Source organism: Hyaena hyaena, unplaced genomic scaffold (genome assembly GCF_003009895.1).
Source record: "Hyaena hyaena isolate Hyena2069 unplaced genomic scaffold, ASM300989v1 scaffold_21, whole genome shotgun sequence".
NCBI lineage: Eukaryota > Metazoa > Chordata > Mammalia > Carnivora > Hyaenidae > Hyaena > Hyaena hyaena.
Genome location: NW_024080653.1, coordinates 5,866,423 through 5,890,770, shown reverse-complemented (window position 1 = coordinate 5,890,770; position 24,348 = coordinate 5,866,423). Strand labels below are relative to the sequence as shown.

The following is a 24,348-nucleotide window of genomic DNA, read 5'->3' as shown; positions in this document are numbered from 1 at the left end:
TTAGAACCAGTACAGATAAACAGATACTGGGAAGGATTTATGCTGTGGACCCCCTTGTCTGCAGAGGACACATTCCAGGACCCCCACGGGAAGCCTGAAACGGCAGACAGTACCGAACAGTACGCATTCCATGTTTTTCCTAGACGTACGCACCCACGATAACGTTTATGAGTTAAGTGTGGTAAGAGACTGCAGCAGCAGCTGGTGAGAAAATAGAGCAGTTAGCGCCGTACGTTGTGAACGAGGTCCTGGGATTGTGGTCTCAACATAGTCTTACCGAGCCGACTCCCCTTTCCCGGGATGCCGTGAGATAGAGAGCTGCCCGCGTGCGGAGACGGGGCAGGTGGGCGCTGTGGGCGGGTGACTGGGTCAGAGGAGGATCGTGGGTTTCCAGCCGCGGCCTGTCCCCTGCACGGAAGGGGACATGGGTACTTAGAAGGCACCTAGGGGCAAGCTGGATGTGTGCCGTGTGAGACTGTCTTTCTCGCCAGCTGAAGCCCCTTGAGGAAGCTTCCGCGGGCGCAGCTAGGGGCTGCAGTGCTGTCACACGTGCAGTCCCTCAACTAGAGTAGAGCAGAGAGAGAGAGCTTTTCTTTTTTTTAATTTTTATTTAAGTAATGTCTGCATCCAACGTGGGACTGGAACTTAGCGACACTGAGATTAAAAGTCACATGCTACTCTGACTGAGCCAGCCAGGCACCCCAGAGATAGAACACTTTTAGAGAAGAACTCTGATTTTGCCTTTAAACTCGTGGGTTGGTTATCAGGAGGTATTTGCAGATATTTTTGCCAGTTTTAGTGTAAAACTAACAAAAAGTATGTGACAGGTTCGTGTTGCGTAGGTGTAGTTTGGGCTCTGAGAACTAGTCCAACCTTCTTGTCTAGTGTGCATAGGAAATGCACAGTGATGTCCTGTTTCCCGGGAAGGGAGGGTTGCTAGGCTCCTTGGGGGAGCTGAGCCCTCTCGAGACGCGCCCTGAGTGTTTGGAGGGGTGTGTGGTTTGAAACCCAGTCTGGGGGGACTCAGCTGGGTGAGAGTTTGGTAAAAAGAAAGGCTTGCACCCGCCCACTTGTCCAGGCAGCATGGAGAACCGGGGAGCACACATAGTCGCCCTGGAGCCCCCCACTGCCTGGCCTCGGGTGGGTGAACGCAGGGGCCGACCAGCAGCTGGACAGAGAGGTTTGGGGCAGAAGAGATGGGAGTCCTGCAGGGAGACGTGCACGGGGCCGTCTCCACGTCTCCCGTGGACATGGTCAGAGTGGGGACCTACGCAGGCGGGGATGCGATGCTAAAGAAGACTGTTCTGTACGCATCAAGGATTTCTCTTTAAACAGCGAAAGTAATGACGATTTTCCACAGGGGTTTGTCAACCACCGACCCCGTCTCGTGGTAGAAAGTAGAGCAGAGAGTCTGTAGTGTGTGGTGGTATTGCATTAGGTCGTGGACACCGGAGTATTAATGTTTGTGATTTTCTTTTTTGCCAAGGTACGGACATTGCTGCAGGAGAAGAAGTTGCCATCAAGCTTGAATGTGTCAAAACCAAACACCCTCAGCTCCACATTGAGAGTAAAATCTACAAAATGATGCAGGGAGGAGGTATGCCCTTTACCTGTTTAAAAGAAAACCAGGTTGTATTCGATGAGGGACAAGGCGTCGTGAATCATAGCCTCTGGTTTATCTGGGAAAGGGAGGAGAATGGTCACGTGGCTTCCTTCGGACACAAAGAGGGCTACAGAGGGCCTCCCTCAATGTAAAGCATAATTTGGTGGTTTTCCATAGCTTTGGGTCAGCTAGTAGTGTCTTTGGACTCTGGGTTCGTGTCCAGAAAATTGTGATTTTTCAGACACACTCCTGATTGCTGGGTGTGCCACCTCAGTCACATGGTTCGCTCCCAGCTTTTGGGGAGTCGCTTCAGATGCTCCTGAGTGAAATGGAGTTTGAATTCAGTGACCTCTGTGGTTGCTTCCAACTCAGTTGCTGTCCCAACCCTATGAAACCTCCTTTCAGGCCTAAGGGTGCCCAGTGTCTGATTTCTGAGTCTTAACTTCTAGAATTCTCTGGACTTCAGAATAGTTTGGCTAATGGAGCAGGAGGGGATTTTACTGGAGTCTCAGTCCCAAAGATGCTGCAGCATTGGGAAGGACGTGCCTGTGCTCCACTCCGAGGAGCTCCCCTCGGGAGCAGGGCTCTGTGTGGGGGTGGGGGTGCTGTGTCCTCTTCGGAGACCCTTCACGGTGGACGCCTCTGCGGTCCTTTCATGCTTTGGGGTGTTCTTGGTGCTTTGTCAAATGAAAACTTGTCTTTAGAGTCTAAATTCACCTTTTTGATTCTACTCTGGCATCTTCCCTCCCTCCCCCCAAAGTGGTTTAATCTGTACTTGCTTTATGCAGCAGTGTCTCTTTAGCAGCAACACACACAGGCCCGCAGGACCCGTTGCAGATGGGGTCCTTTCTAGGGACCAGAGGAGGCGGTGGGCTCTCCACTGGCACTCCCGGGGTGAAAATGGCCCCCGTTGGCCTCAGGGCGTGGTCAGCAGAGGCCCCAGCTGGCGTATCTGCCCCCTGGCCACCCTCAGCGAGGGCGGGCTTCTCCGGCATCACAGGTGATCTACACCACTTATAAGGTGTTGATGAGAATGGGGTGACTCAGGATGTGGCCTTCATGGTTGGGGAGGGTCTGATGCTGGGGGTTGAATGTTAAGGAGCAGCATGTCTGTGAGCTGGAGAGCCAGAGGGCAGCAGGGAAGAAAACAGTTGGCTGATGCCCCAGATAGGAGTCCATTAAGGGGCTGAGATTGTAAACAGAAAAGAGCTCGTTTTGCTCAGCGTGGGGTTTCTCCATCCCTGCACCGCGGCCTCTTGTGAGATGAGGTGCCCAGGCCGCAGCCCCACAGCTCATTTTGAACCCTTGGCTTTAAGATTGGAAGGACCACCTGCTTTATTTCTCTTCCCGTATGCCTCCTCTAGGGTCCTAGACACCGGGGATCTTCTCCCCAGCTGGCCACCCCCCACATGTAGATCAGTTTTACTCCTTTTTTTTTTTTTTTTTAAGTTCATTTATCTTGAGAGTGTGTGTGAGAGCATGAATGGGGTGGAGGGCAGAGAGAGAGGGAGAGAGAATCCCAAGTAGGCTCCGTGCTGTCATTACAGAGCCCAGTGCGGGGCTCGATCTCACCAACCAAGAGATTATGACCTTGAGCTGATACTGAAAGTCAGATGCTTAATGTATTGAGCCACCAGGCTCTCCTACTTCTTTTCAAATGTGCACTTGGTAGATATTATCAAGATGTTTAAAAAAAAAAAAAAAAAAAGGTGTTAAAATGTCAGGTTATTTAAAAAATTAAAAAAAAATTTTTTTTTTTAATGTTTTATTTATTTCTGAGAGAGAGAGAGAGAGGGTGAGCAGGGCAGGGGCAGAGAGAGAAGGAGACACAGAATCCGAAGCAGCTCCAGGCTCCGAGCTGTCAGCACAGAGCCCGACGCGGGGCTCGAACCCACGAACTGTGAGATCATGACCTGAGCCGAAGTTGGATGCTCAACCGACTGAGCCCCCCAGGCGCCCCAAATGTCAGTTTTTGAAAACAGCTGATGTCCAGGAAAGCAGAGTGCACAATGCTGGTAGCGTTTTGTGGCTGTCCCCTGGCCGGGATGGAGCTCGGCCACAGAGAGCAGATGTGGGGACTGCTTTGCTGTCGGTTAGCCTTCTGCCGCCGCACGCGAGAGCACATCACCGTGCGTGGTGGAGGGACTGCAGGTGTCTCTGATGTGGCTCTTGTCACGTGCTTCTCACGCTGCGCTCCGGGTGTGCTTGCGCATGGTTGATACTGATGGCGTCACAGGACGGAGCTCAATGTGGAGAGGCTGCCTTGCGCCCTCTGGCTCGCTGTGCTGGGTCGTGGGGGCACTGCCTGGACGGTGGTGGTGGCGCTGTGCCTGGCTGGGGCAAGCTGCACCCAGGCAGTGGAGTCAGCCTCGCTTCCAGACAACAGTGCGTTTGCTGCCACCACACTCCTGTATGGTGGGTGTCCCCAGCCTCGTGCCCCGAATGCGGAAGCAGATAACCAGACCACCGCGGAGCTTCCCAGAGGACAGATTTGAAGCTGAGTGTTGTCGCACCCAGGCCACTGTCGCACAGCAGCTCTGCCTCCCTGGCAGGTGGCAGGCCAGGCTGTGCCCAGAGGCTTCCGCCTGCCGCAAACCTGATCGTGGTGATGGATTGAAAAGTTGGAATGGCAGAAATGAATCTTGATTAGCTGTGTTGGTGAATGACCTGGGTAGACACCAGGTTCTTCTCAAGATGCAGCGGACTGCCGGGCAGAACCTAGACATTAACTGCTCTTTCCCATCGTGCTGTCCCCAGAGTGGCTTCAGACCACTCCCTTCTTCAGTAACCTTTCAGCAGAGAACATATGTTTAGTCCCCAGCTGCTTCCGGTCAAGGCGTCGGGTGTGGGGTGTGGGCGTGAAGCCCTGGCCGGCAGTGAGGCTGGGTGAGCACCCCCGGCGCAGCAGAAGCGTGTGGCTTCCCCAGGGTCGCTTCTCCCATCCTCTGTGCGTCCGGTGTCCCGGCCACTTCCCGTGCTTCATTTTGGACAGTCACTCTTTATCAACAAACGTGTCACAGTAGCAGAGAGCACACGTAACGTGTGAGGACTGATGCTAAAGTTACGCCTGTACCTCCCACCTGCCTTGGCCCGGCGTGCTCCCCCCGTGCCACTGCCTCGTTTGTGCCTACATTTTCTCTCACCCCACAAGAAATTTGTTTTTAAAAATATAATGACCTTGTCTAGAAATGTTTGGCGGTTTTGTTTACAGTTGTGTTTGGTTTGAGTTGCTAAAAACATGGTGAAAATTTGTATTTGCGTTAATGTCGAATATTGGGACTTCTCACAGGTAGAAATGGAAGGCATTTACCTGTCCCTGTCCCCTGGCCTTTCACCCCATGCATATGCTCAGGGAGTTCTGGACCCCATCAGGTGTCGAGAACCACACCTAGCTACGGCAGGCGGCCCCTTTCCCATCCAGATGGCACGGGGGCGGGGGGGGGGGGCGGGCAGGTGCTGTTCGCTGCTGGGCTAGCCCCACTGGCCTTGCCCGCTCCTGCGTTGGCCCCAGCAGCAGCTTGTGTCTTCAGATTTCTGATCTTAGATGTGTAATGTCACAGAGTAACAGTCTGTTGGACAGGCAGTGGGGACTTTGATATGAATGGCTGTGTAGCTGATTGCTTCCTGGCGCCTCACTGCTCGGTTTCCAGTCTGCCCAGGACAAAGCAGGCTACATTTTCCGGCCAGGGTACTCTGAGAGCAAGGGCGCTCTGCTTTTACCGCATTTTATCTGCTCCCTGGTGCTGTGGTGATACGTGCTAGTGTCGACCACTGGTAGAAAAAGGTGCTGCCATCGCAGCACCTCATCAGTGTAAACGGGCTGTGACTTCTTGACACACGTCTTCCTAACATATGCAGGTTTTGAATATATGCAGTCCGATCGCTGTGTACCATCCTACGTTCCTCTGACCCTGCGTGTTCCCCAGACGCCCCCAAGCTGCCCTGCCGCAGCGGCAGGTGGCTGACCCTGGCTGCTGGCCAGTAATGTCATGTCTCTGTAAGCAGTTCTCTGTTGCGTCTGGCACCTTGCTCTTGGGGACAGTGCCTCGAGGGCACTCAGTCCCTGTTTCCTGAGAACGGGTTTGTGTTTCGTGGAGCAGGCAGACAGCTCGGCCTGCAGGATGGCGCCAGGTGCCGCACGTGCCCACAGGGACATGTTCCTAGGCAGTCGCTCATGCGGGGTCCCCTCCTGCAGGGACGTGTTCCTAGACGGTCGCTCGCGCGGGGTCCCCTCCTGCAGGGATGTGTTCCTAGACGGTCGCTTGCGCGGGGTCCCCTCCTGCCCAATGCCGCATGGTCTTTGGTCTCCCCTTCCCGTTTCTCTCTGACGTGGCATGGGGTATCCTCACTAGCACAGAAATCAAGGGAGACATTAAAGATTAAGGATGGGGAAGGAAGAAATAAAGCTTGTTATTTGTAAAAGAAACCCAAAAACAAATTAGAGGGGCACCTGGGTGGCTCGGTCAGTTAAGCATCTGACTTTGGCTCAGGTCATGATCTCACGGTTCATAGGTTTGAGCCCCGCCTTGGGCTCTGTGCTGACAGCTCAGAGCCTAGAAGCCTGTCTTCGATTCTGTGTCTCCCTCTCTCTGACCCTCCCCTGCTCACGTTGTCTCTTTCTCTCAGAAATAAATAAAAAATATTTAACATTAAAAAAAGAAAAAGACAAATTAGAGTTAGGCTCGGAAGCCAGCTTGCACTATAGGGCTTAGATTCAGTTCATTATCACTTGCAGTCAGTTATAAGATATAATGCTTTTTCCTACACGCCAGTAAGTCTTTTTATTCATCGTGTTTTCCCAGGGGGAGGGAAGGAGTCAGTGCCTGTGCTGTGCAAAGAGGGAGGTACTGGTGTGGCAAAACTATCACATCCCTACCCTCTAGGGATGGGGTCACTGAACCCTGGGGTCAGTGTTTCAGATCACTTGCCTGGTGCAGAGCCTTTTGTCAAATCCTCTGTTTTTCTCCCAATACAAAAAGAAGTTTGTAAACCATAAAACCCCAGAAGAACCTGGAGAAAGAGCAACATACCGTATTTACACAAGTCACGTGGCCTCTCCATCACCCAGCTGCAGCTTGGGAGTCCTCAGGGCCCAGCAGACACCGCGATCTAAGCAGGGGGGCCGCCCAGGAACCAAGATGAGGCATGGCTCCCCCAGTGCACTCCATCGTGTGCACCACCATGTCGTTGTCGCAGTGCAGCAGGACAGGATGCTGGCCTCAGACACCATGGTCTCTGGAAGCCGAGGCCGGAAAGGCCAGCATTATTCAAGGATATAAGGATTTGGGGCCTTCATCTGGCACCCCAGAGCTGCTCAGGCTCTCTTACCACCTGTCATGACCAACTTAAATTTTTTCCGACACACGTGATCTGTTGTGCTGGTAGGCTTGGCCTGAGCCGGTGAAGGATCTGGCAGGTGAAGGGAGTCCAGGTTCTGAGATTAGAGGTCCTGAATAGGAACCCTTGATCACGGGTGTAGACCAACCTCCCCTCGCCATGGCTTCCTTTCAGGCTTTCTCCTGACCCCTCTGCACCACCTTTCCTGTTCAGACTGATTCCCGACCTTCTGGGAGGGAGAGATGAAGTCACGGGGCAGCCCGGGTAAAACCTCTTCGCCCGTGAAAGTGGAGGGGTTTCAGGACCCTGGCAGAGGAGCACCCTCTGACTGGCAGAAGCGAGGTGGTTCCTGTGCGGCTCCCAACAGTTCTCCGAGCTGGTGGGATGGCAGAACATGTCCCCTCCGCACAGTCCGGCAGCCACTCTGGCTCCTCCTCAACAGTGCCCAGCACCCTGCGAACCCAGCGCGGGGATCAGGGCATTCCAGAAACACAAAACCAGAACGTTGACCTCAAGAGTGAGGTTAAAATGCACAAGATGCGTTATGTGTACGCAGCCAGGGCAGTTGGAATCCTGAGACGGCGGGGCCCAGGGCGCGGTTCTCTAGGAGCGCAAGACGTGACACGGTGCGTCCTGGTGCGTCCTTGAGTGGCATGTGTGAACTCTGCCCCCGCCTTCCCACAGTGCTGTTCAGGCAGTGTCCCCGGGGTGGGTGCGCCAGTTTCTCAATCCCTTCCCTGTTCACAGGTTGCTTCCGGGTGCCGGCATTCCAGAAACCTGCAAACATTGTGTGGGTTCTCGGGGGGCGTTTACCCCTCCTCCCAGGGGTGACTGTCCAGGAGGGGAATGGCCGAATCCAAAGTAGCCGAGTGCCTTTCCTTTTGGGTAAACCGCCAGCTGCTTTCCCGTGGCTGTTGTGTTTCGCTCCCACCAGTGGTACCCAGGGCTTTGATGGTCCGCATCCTGCGGTTTACCTGGGTCCTCTGTCATCTGAGTTCCTGAATTGACTGGCGTGAAGCTGTTTATAATATTTCTCTGTTAGCCTTCTTGTGTACGTAGAGGCCTCTTGTTGATACGGTAATCTGTGCCTTTTCTATTTTTCCCTGATCAGTCTGAGTAGAGGTTTATCAAAAATCTTCTCAGAGAACCAGCTTTTGGTTTCAGTAGTTATTCTCTTTATTCTATTTCATTGATTACTGCTTGATCATTTTTATGTCTTCTGCTTATTTTGGGTTTAATCTTCTATTTTCTGAGATCACTGATCTGTCTTTTTTTAATATAGGTGTTTAGTTGCTATAAATGTCCCCAAGTACTATTGGAGCGCATCTCGTAAATCCTGATATGTTGGGTTTTCAGTTAGTGCAAAATGCTGTCTGATTTCTCCCTTGATCCATGGGTTATTTTGAAGTATATTATGTAGTTTCCAAATAATTGGGGTTTTCCAGAGAGCTCTCTTTTATTTCTGACTGAATTTCATTGTCGTCTGAGAGCATACTTTGCACGACTTGAATCCTTTTAACTCTAGGCCTGTTTTATGTCCAGCATTGGGTCTGCCTTGGTAACTGCCCCGTGTGCACTTGACGACACTGCTCTGCTGCCCGAGGGCCTGTTGAGGATATAGTCAAGCTGTGGGTTTGTCAATCTCCTTGCGGCTTTGCTTCATGTGCTTTGAATTTTTTTAAATGTTTTTTATTTATTTGTGAGAGAGAGACACACACAGAACCCGAAGCAGGCTCCAGGCTCTGAGATGTCCTCACAGAGCCCGACACGGAGCTCAAACCCACGAACTGTAAGATCGTGACCTGAGGCGAAGTTGGACATTTAACCGACTGAGCCACCCAGGCGCCCCTGCTTCATGTGTTTTGAAGCTGTGCTGTTAGCTGCGTGAGCGAGTGGAGCTGTTACCCTCTCCTGATAAGCTGATACCTTTCTCCTGATGATACGACGTGTGTACCCCTGGAAACGCGCTTCCTGGCAGCCTGCTGTGTCCCCTGCGGACCCAGCTCTTATGCGCCCTTTGGTCTGAAGTTGATGTCGTGCGCTGTGCTTCCTACAAGCTGTGTGTGTGTAAAGGCCATTTGCCTGTGACCGTTCGCTTCCATTTGCTCACTGCCAGCCTGCGTGGTCCTGTCCACCTGCCCTTATGTTCGCATGTCATAAACCCCACGCTGCATTGTTATTTTTGTTTGAATGGTCCTTTTAAAGAGATTTAAGTAATTTTTAAAAAATCTTACACACGAACTTATGTTATTTCCAGTGCCTCTCAGCCCTTTGTAGGGACCCACACTTCGTCTGCCTTCTGCCTACAGGGTGGCCTTTCCCACACGTAGCAGGGGCGGGTCTGCTGCTGATGGGTTCTTCTTCACCTTTTTTATAGAGCTGGAAGCCTCCTCACTACTCGGCTTCCTGGGGCTTTTCCCTCGGTACTTGAAAGATGCTTCCCCCCCTCCCCCCCCCGTGCTTTTTACACGTACCGTTTCTGAGGAGAAGTGAGTGTACAGTGATCTTGGTCTTTGGCTGGTTTATGTTATGTGGTTTTTTTCCCTGGCTGCTTTCAAGATGTTCTCTTTATTGCTAGTTGTGAGCGATTTGGTCTGCAGGTGTGGACGTCTGTGCGGTGTTCGTTGTGGCTCCTGCGCGTGGGGTTTGCCGAGCTTATGTCTGTGGGTTTGTCGTCTTTATCCAGCTGCTGCTTCCAGCATCATGTCTGCCCCTTCCTCCCCCCCTCCTGGGGGCTGCGTGGCACAGGTTATCCGGCGGCTCAAAGCTGTCCCAGAGCTCGCTGAAACTCTTGCTGCTTTTTCAGTAGTTTCTATTGCGGTGGCTGGAGTTGCTCATCTTTTCTTCTACACTGTCTAATCTCTGTAGTTCTCATCTCTGAAAGTTAGAGTTGGGTCTCATAAGTCTCCCCATGTCAGGCCTTTGTGTAACTTTGACACGGAACATAGTTAGAATTGATAATATCTTTCTCGGCTAATTCTGACCTCTGAGCCAGTTTTAGTGGACTGTTGTCAGCGTGGGTGTCTTCTGCCTCTGTGTACCTGGCGATCTCCGGATGCCAGGCACTGGCTTCCGCTTGCTTGCACTCCCGGTGTTTACTCTGCCGTGCAGGTTCTGCCGACACTCGGGCTGGAAGGGGACGGCCTGTGTCCTGTCGGGTCTGGGCCTTGTTCGTTCGTTGTTTCGTGTTTCATGTCTTAGAAACCATTTTCCCACGTGTTCTATGTTTCGTTAACTCTTCTGTTTTTGCAGATATGAAGATAAATTGGGCCCTGATTACTACCATCTTGGCTGGATGTAGAGTAACTTTTAAACTCAAAATAATAGTATCTGTTTCTGACTCAGGGTTTCTTATACCAGAAACATTACTCATTAAGAAAATGATTGATATGTTCATCTTGGTTAAAATTTCTCATCAAAACACTCCAAAAGGAAAAAAAATGCCTCATATAAAATCGGCAATGGTTTGGTATCCAGAATCTTAAAAGAACTACTGTAAATAGGCAGAAGGTTCCTGATAGAAAAATTGGCAAAAGACACGTGTAGACACATTTCAAAGAGGAAACGTGTGTCCAGTAACTACGTGAAAGAAAGATCCAGATTGAGAACTCAGCGTGACACTATTTCATACCCACTTGGTTGATAAAAAGTGAGCGATCTGACTGCATTATTCCACAGCGGGAACAGACCCACTGCGGGTGGGTGTGCAGGGCGGGCTGTCTCGGAAAGCCCGAGGCATTATCTTTGTACGGTCCGTAACTTGTGCTCTGTGTTTGTAGGTAGGCGCCTGGGGGGTACACTAGATGTGAACGAGAGTGTTGTGTGTAAGAATTCTCACTTGTGGACATAAATAAGGGTATACTTTGTAGCACTGTTGATAAAGGAAGCAAACCCAAACAGTCCAAGTGGCGAATTGTGATCTATCCTCCTAAGGGAATGCTGTACGGCAGGCATCCTTTTTTAAAAAAGCCATTGAATAGTAATTCAGTTATACTAATTTATGGGGTACAGCACAGTGAAGTGACAGTTCTCTGGGCCACAAAGCGCTCCCGCTGGGTGTGGCCACCTCTGCCACCAGACTGGGCTCCTGCAGTATCATTGACTACATTCCCGCTGCTGTACTTTTCATTGCTGTAACCTTGTTTTTGGTTTTTTTACTTACTTATTTTATAAGTGGGAGATTATACCTCTTAGTTCCCTTCCCCTGTTTGCCCCGCCCCCTCTGGCAACCCCCTCTGCCCCCTCTGGCAGTAGCTTTACTCTCTGTATTTATGAGTTTGTTTCTGTTATTTGCTTGTCTGTTTTGGTTTTTAGATTCTACATATAAATGAAAGCATATCGTATTTGTCTTTGTCTTAATTCACTTAGCACAATACTCTCTAGGTCCATCCATATTGTCATAAATGGCAAGGTCTTTTTTATGGCTGAGTAATCATATGCCCTCGCTTCATTAAAAGCAAGGGGATGACAGGGGAGCACAGGAGCGAGAGGAGGGGTGTGACGGCACATGCAGTCCTCAGGAGTGCCCTTGGTCTGGGTAGGTGGCCCGGGCTGCAGACCTTTGCCATGTTATGCTTTAAAAACACTTAATGCTTTTCTTGAATTTGTTCTCATGAAACATGGAAAATTTTTAAATAATTTTAAAACCGAAACAGGGTTGCCCAGTTGGTATCAAAACTTGCTCTAAACCTGAACTAAGAACGTTTACAGTGCCAGAAAGTGAGGCAGCGCTCAAAACACAGACGGACAAAAGCCTCGATTGATGGGTCTGGGAGACGGTCTCAGGGCTGGCCGAGGAGCCCCGGGGGCCACGGGTAGAGCGCTGTGGACGGCCCAGTGAGTGCCCTGGGGTGCAGTGCAGACCTTCAGGCCCTTGATGTTACCAAAAAGTGATTGAATAAATGGGGAGAAGAGACAAATTGTATAGAAGAGCTTGAGTTATATGTGTGGAGGCTCCCCTGTCAAGAGCATGACCCCCCCACCCTCGAAGTGGGGTTCCCCCTCCCAAAGAGAAGAGTCCGGGAAGGTAGAATGATCACACCTCAGCCAGGCGGTCAAGGTCCCGTCCACGGTGACGGCGTCGCACTGACAGCACGGCCCCTGACGTGACGGGAAGGGCGCTCTGCCTCTGTGGTTCCTCCCCAAGCCCGTCCCCCACCGCAGACACGCCCCGGCGGAGGGATGGCCCCAGCACCCCCAGAACTGCTGGGCCCCCTGAAACCAGGGCCGCGAGAGACGGCTCAGCCCAGAGGCGCCCGGGGAGACGTGGGGACGGGAAAACCAAGGGCCCCTGAGAGAGTGTGGACTTTGGTTGACAGCAGCGAGCCCATCGTAGTGTGACTTGTGACACACGCAGCACGCTGACGGGAGGAGGTGGGTGGGAACCAGCTCTTTCTAGGTGAGGCCCTCTTGTCCTCTGGCTTTCTTGTGTCTGCTCAGCCCTCCACCTCGGGACACTGGCCTCTCCCCGTCGCTTCAGCCGCTGCCCGCCTGACCCGCGGTGCATGTGCGTGTGCAAGCACGGGCGTGTCGGGTTTCTCTTGCAGTGGGCATCCCCACCATCCGGTGGTGCGGGGCGGAGGGCGACTACAACGTCATGGTGATGGAGCTGTTGGGACCGAGCCTGGAAGACCTGTTCAACTTCTGCTCGAGGAAGTTCAGCCTCAAAACCGTCCTGCTGCTGGCGGACCAGATGGTGAGAACCCGCTTCCCAGAGTGTCGGGGGTCCGGCGCTCGGCGCGTGCGCGCTTCGCCTCGGCAGAGCAGCGGCACCTCCGCTGTCCCCTTGTCTTCCGCCCGTCGGTGGGCGGGGACAGAGCAGGCACACTGTGACCTTGGCTGCAAGGCACTGACACTTGGCCGCCTTTGGGGCCGCCCCACGCAGCACCGCCCGCTCACGTGTGGGGCTCCAGTTCCCGCAGGAGCGAGCGTGCTGGTCCCGACTGACGGGACCTGCTGCTGCTGCAGACCCTCGTCGGGAAGGGTGCCACCCGCCGGCTGGCCACCCGCCGCGAGAGCCAGCGAGGGAGACGGCAGGGGCGCCGAAGGCAGTCTGCCCGGCGCCCTTCCCTGCTTGTTGAGTTGCTCTGCTCTGGCCAGGGGGCCACAGGATGCACAGCCGAGGGCACAGCCCTCCCTCTGCCGAGCGGGGTCCTTTTTCAGAGCTCCTGCGGGGGTTTAATCTCTTGTCCTTCCTTCCCTGCCTGCCTCCAGATTAGTCGCATTGAATACATTCATTCAAAGAACTTCATCCATCGAGATGTGAAGCCAGATAACTTTCTCATGGGGCTGGGGAAGAAGGGCAACCTGGTCTACATCATTGACTTTGGGCTGGCCAAGAAGTACCGAGACGCCAGGACCCACCAGCACATTCCGTACCGCGAGAACAAAAACCTCACCGGGACGGCGCGGTATGCCTCCATCAACACGCATCTTGGAATCGGTGAGCCCGTGGGTGGTGGGCTCTTCTGTGCCCCCGGTCACTGGCCCAGGTTACCTTGAGCATGTCTGTCCCTGGCTCAGGGAGAGGTCAGCCCCTTGGGGGACCCTGACGTGGTCAGCATGTTGGGGATGGAGGTTGTCCTCAAACCTGTGTAGCAAAGGCTGCCGTTCTGGACTGTGGAGAACCTTTTGTGAGGTGTGGTGGGGGCGGCAAGTGCCTGGGCTTTCTGACAGCCCTTGTCACATTGGTATCGCCCCTCCAAGGGTGCCAGAGCCCCTAACAGCACAGCAGGGGTGACTTCTGGTGAGACAGAGAATCCAAGAGTATTTTCTGCGACTTTAAAAGCGCATTTCCACAGTAAGCGTGCACCTAGGGTCTGGGCTTTACACCTGCAGGTGCATGTGTGCTGTCCTTGACCCGTTTCCTGTCTTTTCCAGAACAATCTCGAAGGGATGACTTGGAGTCGCTGGGCTATGTGCTCATGTACTTCAATCTGGGCTCTCTGCCCTGGCAGGGGCTGAAGGCAGCCACCAAGAGGCAGAAGTATGAGCGGATCAGTGAGAAGAAGATGTCCACCCCCATCGAAGTGCTGTGTAAAAGCTACCCCTGTGCGTGTCCTCCAGTGCCGGCACTGGGCGGGCCTGCGGTCTTGGGGTGGGGGGGTGGGGCGGGAGCGCCAGGAGGAAGGGAAGAGTGGCAGCTTCCTGTCCCTGGAGCTCCTCTGCCCTCCGGGGCCACGACCCAGGGGGTTTCCTTTGTTCCTACGGAGAAATGCCCCGGGCGGAACTAGGCTGTGCCCTCTGGTGCTGGGCTTGCTTAAACCGTTTCCTAAAGCCTCAGTTTCCCCCGGTGTTTGAGACGACGTGTCTCACGTCCCAGGTGTGCGGCCGTGGGTGGTTGGGAGAGTCAGCAGACACCAGTGCTCCGTTGGGCACTGCCGGTTAGCGCCAAGTCTCTCGTCCCGCAGCTGAGTTCGCCACGTACCTGAATTTCTGCCGCTCCTTGCGTTTTGACGACAAGCCTGACTACTCCTACCTGAGGCAGCTCTTCAGGAATCTCTTCCACCGCCAGGGTTTCTCCTATGACTATGTGTTCGACTGGAACATGCTCAAATTCGTAAGTGCTCTGCCAGCCGGCAGACAGAGGCTTCCAGACGAGGTGCAGGTTTTAGGAGGCATGTCTGTCGCCTGGGGGAGTCGAGTGCACTGCAAGCGCTGGGGCCCCGGGGAGAAGCAGGATCCCTGTGAGGGGACAGCAAAGAAGGCACTGCGTCGGCGCCGGCCCCCTGTAGCCACTGGAGTGTGTTTTTAGGCACAGGTCTGCCTGGAACCAGTGCTTTTACTTGAATGACAGACTTAACGGGAAGGTCATTTTACTGCCACTGTCCTCATTGCTGAGAGTGTGTGGTTTTGACTGCCCATGATGTTGAGGTGTGGCTCCCGAGAATTTCTCATGCGGGAGGGTATAGTCAAGGCCGAGGGCTCCTGCCAGGTGAGGTGACCACTTGGCCATTTTCCCTCTGACCCAGCGTGTGGGTGGGCACCTGGGGAGGCGCACTGTCTGGGCTCTGAGTACGTTGACTTCCTTTGTTCCCGGGCTTGTTGAATGGGTGCAGGTGTTTGCGCGTGACTGCTGGGAGTGGGGGTGCAGAACCTGAGCTTCGGTGTCTGCCTTCTCTGAAACAGGCTGCCTGTCATGGAAGTCTAATTAATCTTTAGATACTGTTGCCAGAAATTTCCAGGGTTTTTTGGAACTTCTTTCTCTTTCTTTACAAATTTGTTATGTTTAGTTACAAACTTAAAAGAGGAATTGGAACCTTTCCAGGGTGACAAGATCTGACAGAGGAGCAGAACCTCCTCTCTAGACGGCGTAGGCCGGAAAGGATTGTTCCGCAGCCTCTCGGGTGCCCTGGTGATGATGCAAGGGTCTGTGCCGTGTGTGGGAGAGCCGGGTGTCCCACCGTGGGCTGCCGCAGGACGTGCCCCCACAGGTCGCCCAGAGTCTGGGCAGCTGTCTGGCGGCATCCCCCTTCTTGGGCGGGGCTGGAGTGTGAATGATCACAGCACTGCGGTGCGCACTGGAACGACAGCGTGGCTGCTGCCGGGAAGCTGCCACGGGTGGCGTGTTCCACAGTGAGTGCGGCCGCCACGGTGGACCTCCTGTAGGAGCTGATGGCGGCCGGATCCGGCCTGTGGGCTGCGCTTTGCACACCCTCGCGTTACAGTGCTAGTAGTTAGAATGAGGCGGTTATCTTGAGCCCGCTTGCCCCGATCATCCTACCCTGAGTGTAACTAGCTGTTCGTGCCGGGGGCAAAGCCAGTTAAGTGGTGTCCACCACGTGGGTCCTCCTAGGACAGATCTGGCTACCTGAGTCCTTGTCATGTGGGCACTGGACTGACTTCCGCCCTAGGGCTGGGGGTCTGGGCTCTGCTCAGGCCTCTCACTGACTGGATGCCGCCACTTTCACATGCCTCTCGGATCCTTTGGATGCCAGCATGTTGGGCCCACTGCTGCCCTTACCTTGTATAATTTCCGGTCCTTATGTGGATGCTCACAGGGAAGAGGCCACCCAGTTGCTGTCAGTGTGGGGGTACCTCCTCTGTGCACTCACAGGGTCAAGGGGCAGGCCGCTGTCCAGGAGGGAGAGGCACCTCGTCCCAGCTGGCTACAGGCCCCGGTGCCCGTGGTGTGTCCTTGAGTCACAGGGGGGCAGCCAGGACCCTTGCACAGAACCCTGTTCAGTCTGGTCTCCCCGTTTCCTTCACAGGGAGCCAGCCGGGCAGTTGATGACTCTGAGCGGGAGCGCCGTGACCGAGAGGAGCGGCTGAGGCACCCCCGGAACCCAGCCGCCCGCGGCCTCCCCTCCACGGCCTCTGGCCGCCTGCGGGGCACCCAGGAGGTGGCTCCTCCCACCCCCCTCACCCCTACCTCACACACTGGTGAGTGGGCTGGCACCTCGTCTCCCCAGCAGGCACTGGGGAGGTTTGCGGGTTGGACACTCTGTTGGAGCTGAGGGGCCCCGTGCAGGGTGAGGCTGTTTGTGTCCCGCTTCTGGTCAACTCTGGTTCCCGAGGATGGGGAGACCAGGGGACGTGTGTTTCACTGGACTTGGAGGTCCTGCCGCTGTCGTTTCTCATCCTTGGGACACGGATTGCTTCCCTGGGAGCCTCTCTCCTGCTCCCTTTCCTCTCTTGTCAGCGGCATCGTCAGCATGGAGGCCTCGAGCTGCCCCCCTCTGTTGCTCGTGCTCCTGGGAGATCCGCCTGGAGCCGGCACACTGGCGGCCCTGGGCGCTGCGTGGGCCCTGCCCGCTGCTGCCGGCCTGGAAATCGGGTGCTGGCAGGCCTGGAGCTGTGGCGGGGCCCCGCAGGGTGCAGCGGCACCTACCTCCACGTGCTAGACGCAGCTGAAGAGAGGCCCCCTTCTCGCTGGGTGGGGGGCTGTCCTGTGGCCTCATCCTCACCCCTCACCCTCGTCTCCTCCCTCCAGCTAACACCTCTCCTCGGCCCGTGTCCGGCATGGAAAGGGAGCGGAAAGTGAGTATGCGGCTGCACCGCGGCGCCCCCGTCAACATCTCGTCCTCCGATCTCACGGGCCGACAAGATACCTCCCGCATGTCCACCTCACAGGTACGTGCTCTGGGCTCATCGAGGTCAGGACGCTGCGGGCCCAGGGCCTCTCTGTGTCCGGGATGGACTTCGGGCCCCAGGCAGAGTGGGACACCGGCGTTGAAGGGCTTCCTTCCTTCCTTCCTCTCCCCTTTGTTCATCATTTCTGAGAGTTAAGCGGGGAGGGGCCCGGCACCCCTTGCTGCTCTGCAGCCCCTGGGTTCAGAGCATGCGGCCGGCCGTGCAGAGGAGGGGCTTGCGTCCCCGGCTGCACTGGGACGGGTAAAGGGGCTGTTTCTCCTCTGTGGCCCTCCTTGCAGCCCCTCCCCAAGCCATTCCCGGCGGCTCGGCCGTCTTCCAGCACAGACTGGAGATGCTGTGGCTGCTCAGGTCCCACGCTTGTCACGTGCGCACACAGGCACACACAGGCGCAGGGGCTCTCTGCTCACCCTTGTTGCGCAGGTGGTCCCCAGGGATTGCTGGCGGCCCCTGGAAGGGGGCCTAGTCAGGGACAAGCCTGTCCGAGCGTGGGTGAGGGTTCTGTCTTTTGAGGTCCCTGCCCACCTGCCTTCTTGCTGACGAGGCAGGTGTCCTCAGAGAAGTGGCTCGGCCATGCACACAGGTCCCTTCCACCCACATTCTCCTCTTTCTTCTCTGACTTTGGTGCCATGGCTCCTCCGCATTCGCCCACGTGCCCTCCACAGATGAGCTCTTTTCACACACTTGAGTCTTCTTGCTCCGGTAGCTGTCAGGGCCCTGTCCTGCGTCCACCAGGGTCCTCTGGGTCCCTGTGCCCTGTGATATCTGCTGGGGAGGGGAGTGCTGGTTTGCGGAGCGCCCTGGAAGCCCAGGGCCTGGGCCACGCACCCAGGCGGCGCCCCTCTGGCTCTCCGTGGCGCCTCTCATGGACGAGTCAGCCCTGGGCTCTGCTGCTGGCACACGCTTGGTGCGGTGCATATCTTCTTGCTGAATTGGGTCGAGCACGTCAGTTAGGAGAGCATGGCGGCTGTGAGAGCTGCCCAGAGCCTCGGTGCGGCAGTGTCTGCTTGACCTTCTGGCAGAGGAGCAAGGTGTGGCCAGGCACAGGGAGTTACCCTGACCACTCTTGTTTTTAATCCAGTGAAGTGAATAGTTTCACTGTGAACACCTCTAATTTAGCGGTAGTTCTGCTGCAAGGGGTTGTCTTTGTATGATAACTTTCTCCCAAAGAGATTAAGGATCCCTGTAGTTTGAATTGTGGGGCTCGAAGAGTCTGGTCAGGGTGCCTCGCTTGGGCTCCTTATGGCCCCCGTGCCCACGCTGCACCTCCCTCCTGGCAGGACACAGGGCTACGGCGTCTTCCCACAAGCCCCGGAACCCACGAATCAGCAGCAGGGAACAGGTCATAGGCAGCGTCTGCCCACGCGGGGCTGAGAGCCCAGGCATGCAGCCTGCTCCGGGGCTCCAGATACCCCAGGCAGGGAAGGCCGGGGTCTGTAGACCCCAGGGATTCTGGACTCAGGGTCAATACTCAGCCAGCAAAGATGAAGGACGGGGCAAAGCCAGTTCCCTCTGAGGGAAAAGAACGCACGCGGAGGGTTTGGGACCACAGAGAGCCTGAGAGTGCCGGGAGCCCCACTTCTCCCGCACGGGGTGCCGGCCTCGGCCCGCAGCCCCGGGGCCTCGCAGTGAGGTCAGGTCGTAGCAGAGGCGAGCTCGCAGCTGGAGTCCGCGTTCCGCGTCCCTGTGCTTTGTGCTTTCCATGTGAAGAAGTGTGGGACTGGGCCGGGGGACGAGTCTCCAGAGGTGCGGCGGGGGGGGTGTCTCCTCCCTGACAGGAGCACTGGTCTCCCTGGGGGTTTTCTTAGGGCCTTTGTGGTGAGGACACGGCCCCGTGGTGTGTCCCTGATGCATCCCTGTCCCAGGGATGGCCCCTCCTTTGGGTGTTCCGGGTCACCCACCCACCTGTGCTCTTCTTAGGAGACAGGCACCCTGGGGGACAGCAAGAGTCTCGGAGATTCTCGGTGGGGGTTGCCCCCAGTGTCGGCTCCGGTGGTTTGGAGGTTCCAGAGTCAAGGGAGTTGCTCCAGCTTGTATGATCGTGGGTGCCACTCACACTCCCCCCAAAGGAAGTGGGGTGAAGGAGGCCAGTGACGCTCCTGTGAAGCGAGGGTGGCCCTCGCGGGGCTGAGGCCGTGCGTCTGCCCGCTTCCCCCGTGGCGGCTGTTTGTCTCGGTTCTCTGCGGGCTCTGAGGAGGAGGGGTGTGTCTTGTGCAGGTGTGCCAAGTCCGAGGACGTAGTACATCTTCAGCAGAAGGTGCCCAAGCTGCCGGCCGGCCTGCTGGGGGGGTTCTCTGCTGACTCTCTAGCTCGGCGTTGGGAGGGGCCTTGACCCCTGTGTCCCTTGTTGCGACCCCTTAACCATGGTGTCCTCAGACTTCACAGGAGGGTGACCGTTCCTTGCCCCTCCTTCCTTCTTGAGGGCGGCTTGTGCTAGAGGCAGTCCCCACGCTTCTGACCCAGGGCGCGAGTCCAGCTTCTCAGCCAGAGCAGCAAGGACTCCGAAGGGCATCTGGTCAGCGAACCTGTTTGCAAGTTTTCCTCTTTGAGAAGAAAAGGCCTCGCAGGTCCAGCACCATTGATAGAACGTGACGTGGCCTCTGAGCCAGTTATTCTCCATTTGTCTGCATTTCTGTTCCCCAAGTCTTCCCTGTGGCTTTCCCGTGGCCGGTCCGCGTATCAGGAGGGGGTGGCCGCGCATGAGCAAGGCCTGGGGGCAGGGCCAGCCAAGGAGCGGCCGCCTGGATGCCAGGTTCGCGCACTGCCTGAGCCGAGAGGAGTGGCCGCGGCTGCTCGCATTGTCGCTGGGTCCCTTCTGAGGCAGCCTGGCCGGGTCGCAGACCCGGTGGAAGCGAGGTGAGGAAGGCCTCAGTCCTGCTTGCCGGCGGAACCCTCACCAACGGCTGTCTTTTCCCCCCACCTCAGAATAGCATTCCTTTCGAACACCACGGCAAGTAGCTGCACGTCTCCCGCTGGAAGGCAGCACCGGGTGAGTGTGCTCATGTCGGGGCCCGGCAGGCGGGCGCGGACCACCCCTGCGTCCGCCCCGGGGGTGCGCAGACGGGACCGGGCTTGCATGCCGGGCACTGCCGGGAGAGCACGCGCCCTCCGCCCGGTGTTTCTCCTCGAGCGGATTCTGGAGCATCTCCGAGCGGGGTGGCCCCGGGCCACTCGAGCCGCCCAGCCCCAGGGTCCGTGGCGTGGGGCGTGGGGCGTGTGTCGTCCTCAGCTGAGCGGGCCGTGCTTGGTGGGGGCTCTTGCGCTCTTGCTGCGGGAGTCTCCCGGTGGTCTCTGCCGCCCTGGCTTTGTCATTCTCTTCTTTCGCATTATTTCTGTCCTCTTTTGTTTTTCTTTCTCGAGCTCGGTCTCTGCCCAGCATCCCGTCCGTGCTGCCATCTGTATTAACCCGTCAGCCACAGCCGCCTGCTCCCCTGCCTGCCGTCGGCACATGGCTGGGCGTCCGAGCCAGGCCTGCTCCCGTCGGTGACGCCGTGGCCCCGCGTGGCCAGGGCTCGCTGCTGCGGTTCTGGCGCGGCCGCGTTCCCAGGGGTGCCCTGACGGGAGCTGCTTCTCACGCCTGCCCCCACGGGGAATCCCAGTGCCCACACGGTGCCTGGTCCCCGCTTTCTGAACGCCGGGTTACTTTCCAGGAAGGGGGTGCTGGGAGCAAGCGCCTCTTCCAGCTTGGACTCTGTCTGGTCTAATCGTTCTCGAGCTTCCAGCTCCGTGGCCACCTGGCCTCCTTGCTTGCACGCCTCTTCCTCCTTCCCCATCTTCGTGTCACTCGTTCCGCTGAGCACGTGTCCTGGCCGCAGAGGGACCTTCCGGAGTGGCTGGGCGTCTGGCGTGGGCGTCCAGAGTAGGGCTGGGCAAGCGTCCGTGTGCCCCCCCACCCCTCGCCGTCACCGCTGTGTTGTGCCCGAGCCTGGCCGGCCCCGTGCCCCTGGCCTCATGCTGACCTTCTCCTGTGCTTTGGCTCCGACAGATTCCCGGTCGGGTGGCTTCCAGTGGTCTTCAGTCTGTGGTGCACCGATGAGAACTTTCCGCTGTGAAGGGCAGACAATGCATGGCTGGTCTACTCTGTTACAATGGCTTTCCTAGTGACGCGCCCCCTGGTAACGCCGGGAGCTCTCCAGGCCGCCCACCCAGCGACGCCCGTGGGGGAAACCAAACAAACTAAACCGGACAGACCGCAAAGCTCTGCCGTCGCAGGGGCTGCACCGAGGGCCTCCCACGTGGCCCGGCTGTCTCGGGCTGGGAAGAAAAGCAGAGAGTGAGAGACGGTTGCAGAGAGAACCAGACTCCCGCTCAAGAGCCTTTCCGTCCCCTGCAGGCGGCGCCCTGCTCCCTGACGAGCCCACTGTAACTACCGATCTTCTACTTGGTTAAGACAGTTTTGTATCATTTTGCTAAAAATTACTGGCTTAAATCTGTGTAAAGAAACCTGTCTTTTTATTGTTTCTCTCTCGTCTGTTTGTGCGGTCTTAGACAGATGTTGCCTCTAAGGAGCCCCCGGAGCAGAGGCTGGCGTCAGGGAGCAGAGCGCGGGCGCCGTTCTCTGCTTTGCGGTCCGTGTGTGGTGTGGGCCGCTGTGGAGAGGGGTTTTCTCGTCAGAAGTGCCGTCCCGTGTAGACGTGTGTGTCTGTGCCCCGTGCGTGTCCGTGCGTGTCCGTGTGTCTCGTTACGCGGGTTCTGGCCTCCGCTGTCCTGTCCCCACTGAAGCCGGAAGGCCCATGCGAGGCGGCCCCAGAGCAGTTAGCGAGGGCAGCGGCGCCTGATCTCCGTGGACCCGGCCCGGAGGAAGCCGAGCACCGAGGACCGCCAAGGCCAAGGCTTTGCGTGTGCGTTGCTGGCACCTCAGGAGAGGATTTCGAGCCAAGAGACATTGGGCCTCTCGTGGGGGTCGCGTGTGATTATTTTGGTGGTGGTGTTGCCTCAGTGTCTTTGAATTTGAGAAGTTTTCTGAACAGACTATAACTGTGATCGCTGTAGATTGGCCCTTAATTGTTAACATCTCTGTGCTCAGAACCAAGGGCATGGTGGTGTGCCCGGCGCCGGCTTTGCCCACAGAGGCCTCGGCCCAAGGGAACCCGCCCTCAAGTGCCAAGAAGCCAGTGACTCGACCTGTGTCCAGGAGGGTGTGGCGCCACGCACTTCCTTCCGGGACTGTTGTTGGAACCTAGCAAACCCCACAGGGGTCAAGAAGCAGGGCGGGGCTGACTCTCACAAGAAAGACCCTCTCGGGGCCCCTGGGCTCCTGGTGGTCTTCCAGGACACCCCCCCATCTTGTCACAGAGGCACCAGGTGGGGGTGGTAGCCGGGAGCCCCCCGTCGCGGGAAACAAGGTGCAATATAGGCATTCATGGGAACTTCTGCCTCCTCCCGTCTCCCCCTGCACAGCGCTCTGTGTGGAAACCGGGGAGGAGTGTCCGTGTCTGTTTTCCCCTCCTGCCCCCTCAGCCACTGGCGCCGGAGTGCAGCCGTTTGCTTCTTTGTGAATCCTGAGCTGGTTACTCTGTTTTGGGGTGCAGGGCCTTGGCCGGGTGGAGTGGTGTTTCTGGGAGTGCAGCGCGAGCTCGGGTGGACCAGGGTGGCTTGGGCACCCTCCCCAGGGGTGCGTCTGTCCCCGGCGGGGTGTGGGCAGCCGGAGTGCCCCGGGTGCCGCCCGAGACCTGTAGGGGCAGACTTCCCACGCCCTGCATCTGGGCTTCCACTGGAAATTGCTGGATTACTTTGATAGGCGGGCCCGGCTCCGGGGCCTCAGCTGTGCGGCTGTCTGCCTGTCCGTCCGTCCGTCCGTCCGTGCACACTTGCTGCCCGCCCAGTGTTCAATTCCCCGTCACGACCGCAGGACACGTAGTTGCAACGTCTGTATCAACCTGTGTATTGGTGGCCAGTCTCTGACTTGGCACGTTTGTGTGATCACTGCATTTATGTATCACCCACCATGTAAATAATAAATCCATGATGACTTCTACCTTCCCCTGCCCTGCCCTTCACATGGTCTTTATTTCATCCGTTTGAGAGGCGTGGGTGGATGACCCACACGAAGACGGACCTGTCAGCAGGCGTGTTTTGTGTCCGACCTGCCATGGCCTGTTGGTGGGGTTGGTGTAAGCTGGTCGGGAGCAGGTGGTGGGGACGGGCTGCCGCTTCTGCAGTTCCAGAGCGGAGGCTGCACGGGTCCTGCGCACACACAGGCCAGTGCGCTCGGGGGCCCTTCCCCCCCAGCCTTGACTGCCTTCACCCAGTGGGCGCCTGAGTCCCATGGCCCTGGCAGCAGCACCAGAAGGAAGCACTGCCACCTGCCTGGAGTGGGGAGTGGGCAGCGCGGTACCAGGGCCCTGCGGCCACCAAGGGAGCATATGGTTCCTGTGAGGCGGCTCCAGGGTGGGTGCCTCCCTTTGTTGAACTTGTGGCCTTGGTCTCCCTCTCCCACTTGCACTCTTGAAGCCCTGGAGTCCCCGTGAGCCCCACACCCCACCGAACAGGAAGGTGTGGGGTCGGCCTGCGTGCACCTGAGGAGCCAGCTGCCCCTAGCGAGTGTGCGGGAGCCCAGTGCCACCTGCCCCACAGCCTTTGGCACTTGGGGGTGTCCTGGAGGCCGTGGGGCTTGAGTCCCTGCCTTTGGGCCCCCGGCCCTTCCCTTCCTGCCACTCTGGCTGAACCCACTGGGCCGCCAGGTTCTGGAATAGGGTCCTCTGCCCAGAGCCTAGCAGCCCCCGTCTTCCTGACTGGGGGTTCGGTCGTTGGGCTGGCACGTAAGGTTCAGGGCTTGGGAGTGTGTGCAGAGCCTCCACTGAGAGAAAGCTGTCGGGAGCCCCTCCTGGAAACCCCACACCCTGTCCCTCATCCCTCTGTTCTCTGGTCTCCTGGCAAGACCTTTGGAAGCTGGGCCTGGGTGCTGCCTCCCCTGCACCCGTGTGTTTGGTTACAAGGGTCGGCCACGTTCTGCATCCTAGGGCCATGGGTTAGACGCTGGGAAGGACTGGGCAGCCCCGCCCACCCCGTTCAGGCCCCACATGCATGTGCCAGGGGCTTCTCCACATAGGCCCTTCCCAGTGTGTGTACGTGGCAGGTGCCCCCAGCTCCGGCCAGGCCAGGGGCAGCAGTCCAGAGTGATTTGGGGTGACGTGTGCATGCCTTCCAAGGAGGGGCCAAGGGGGCCCACTGAGAGGGGGTTTGGCACAGGCGCCTGCCTCACTTGCAGGGGTTGGTCCCCACGGGGTGCTGGAGGGTGAGGGCCCACAGGCCCATGGACACTGACTGCTCTGTCAGGGAGGAGTGCTCAGCCCTATGTGGCCACAGCTTCCTGAGGA

The 24,348-nt window shown here is 57.0% G+C and overlaps 1 protein-coding gene across 4 annotated transcripts in view; it reads left to right on the top strand.

Annotated features, from left to right (window-relative positions):
- CSNK1D (casein kinase 1 delta) overlaps positions 1-24,348 on the top strand; it is a 32,069-nt gene that overhangs the window by 5,796 nt on the left and 1,925 nt on the right. For 2 of the 4 annotated variants that reach the window (XM_039226410.1, XM_039226413.1), the window contains exons 2-8: positions 1,487-1,597; positions 12,487-12,635; positions 13,154-13,382; positions 13,820-13,990; positions 14,350-14,498; positions 16,150-16,321; positions 16,872-17,011. In XM_039226410.1, coding sequence (XP_039082341.1) covers positions 1,487-1,597; positions 12,487-12,635; positions 13,154-13,382; positions 13,820-13,990; positions 14,350-14,498; positions 16,150-16,321; positions 16,872-17,011 — 1,121 coding nt within the window. Of the gene's footprint in view, positions 1-1,486; positions 1,598-12,486; positions 12,636-13,153; positions 13,383-13,819; positions 13,991-14,349; positions 14,499-16,149; positions 16,322-16,871; positions 17,012-19,954; positions 20,019-21,014; positions 23,013-24,348 lie in introns of those variants that run through there. The other 2 variants (XM_039226412.1, XM_039226411.1) reach the window with 2 other exon arrangements.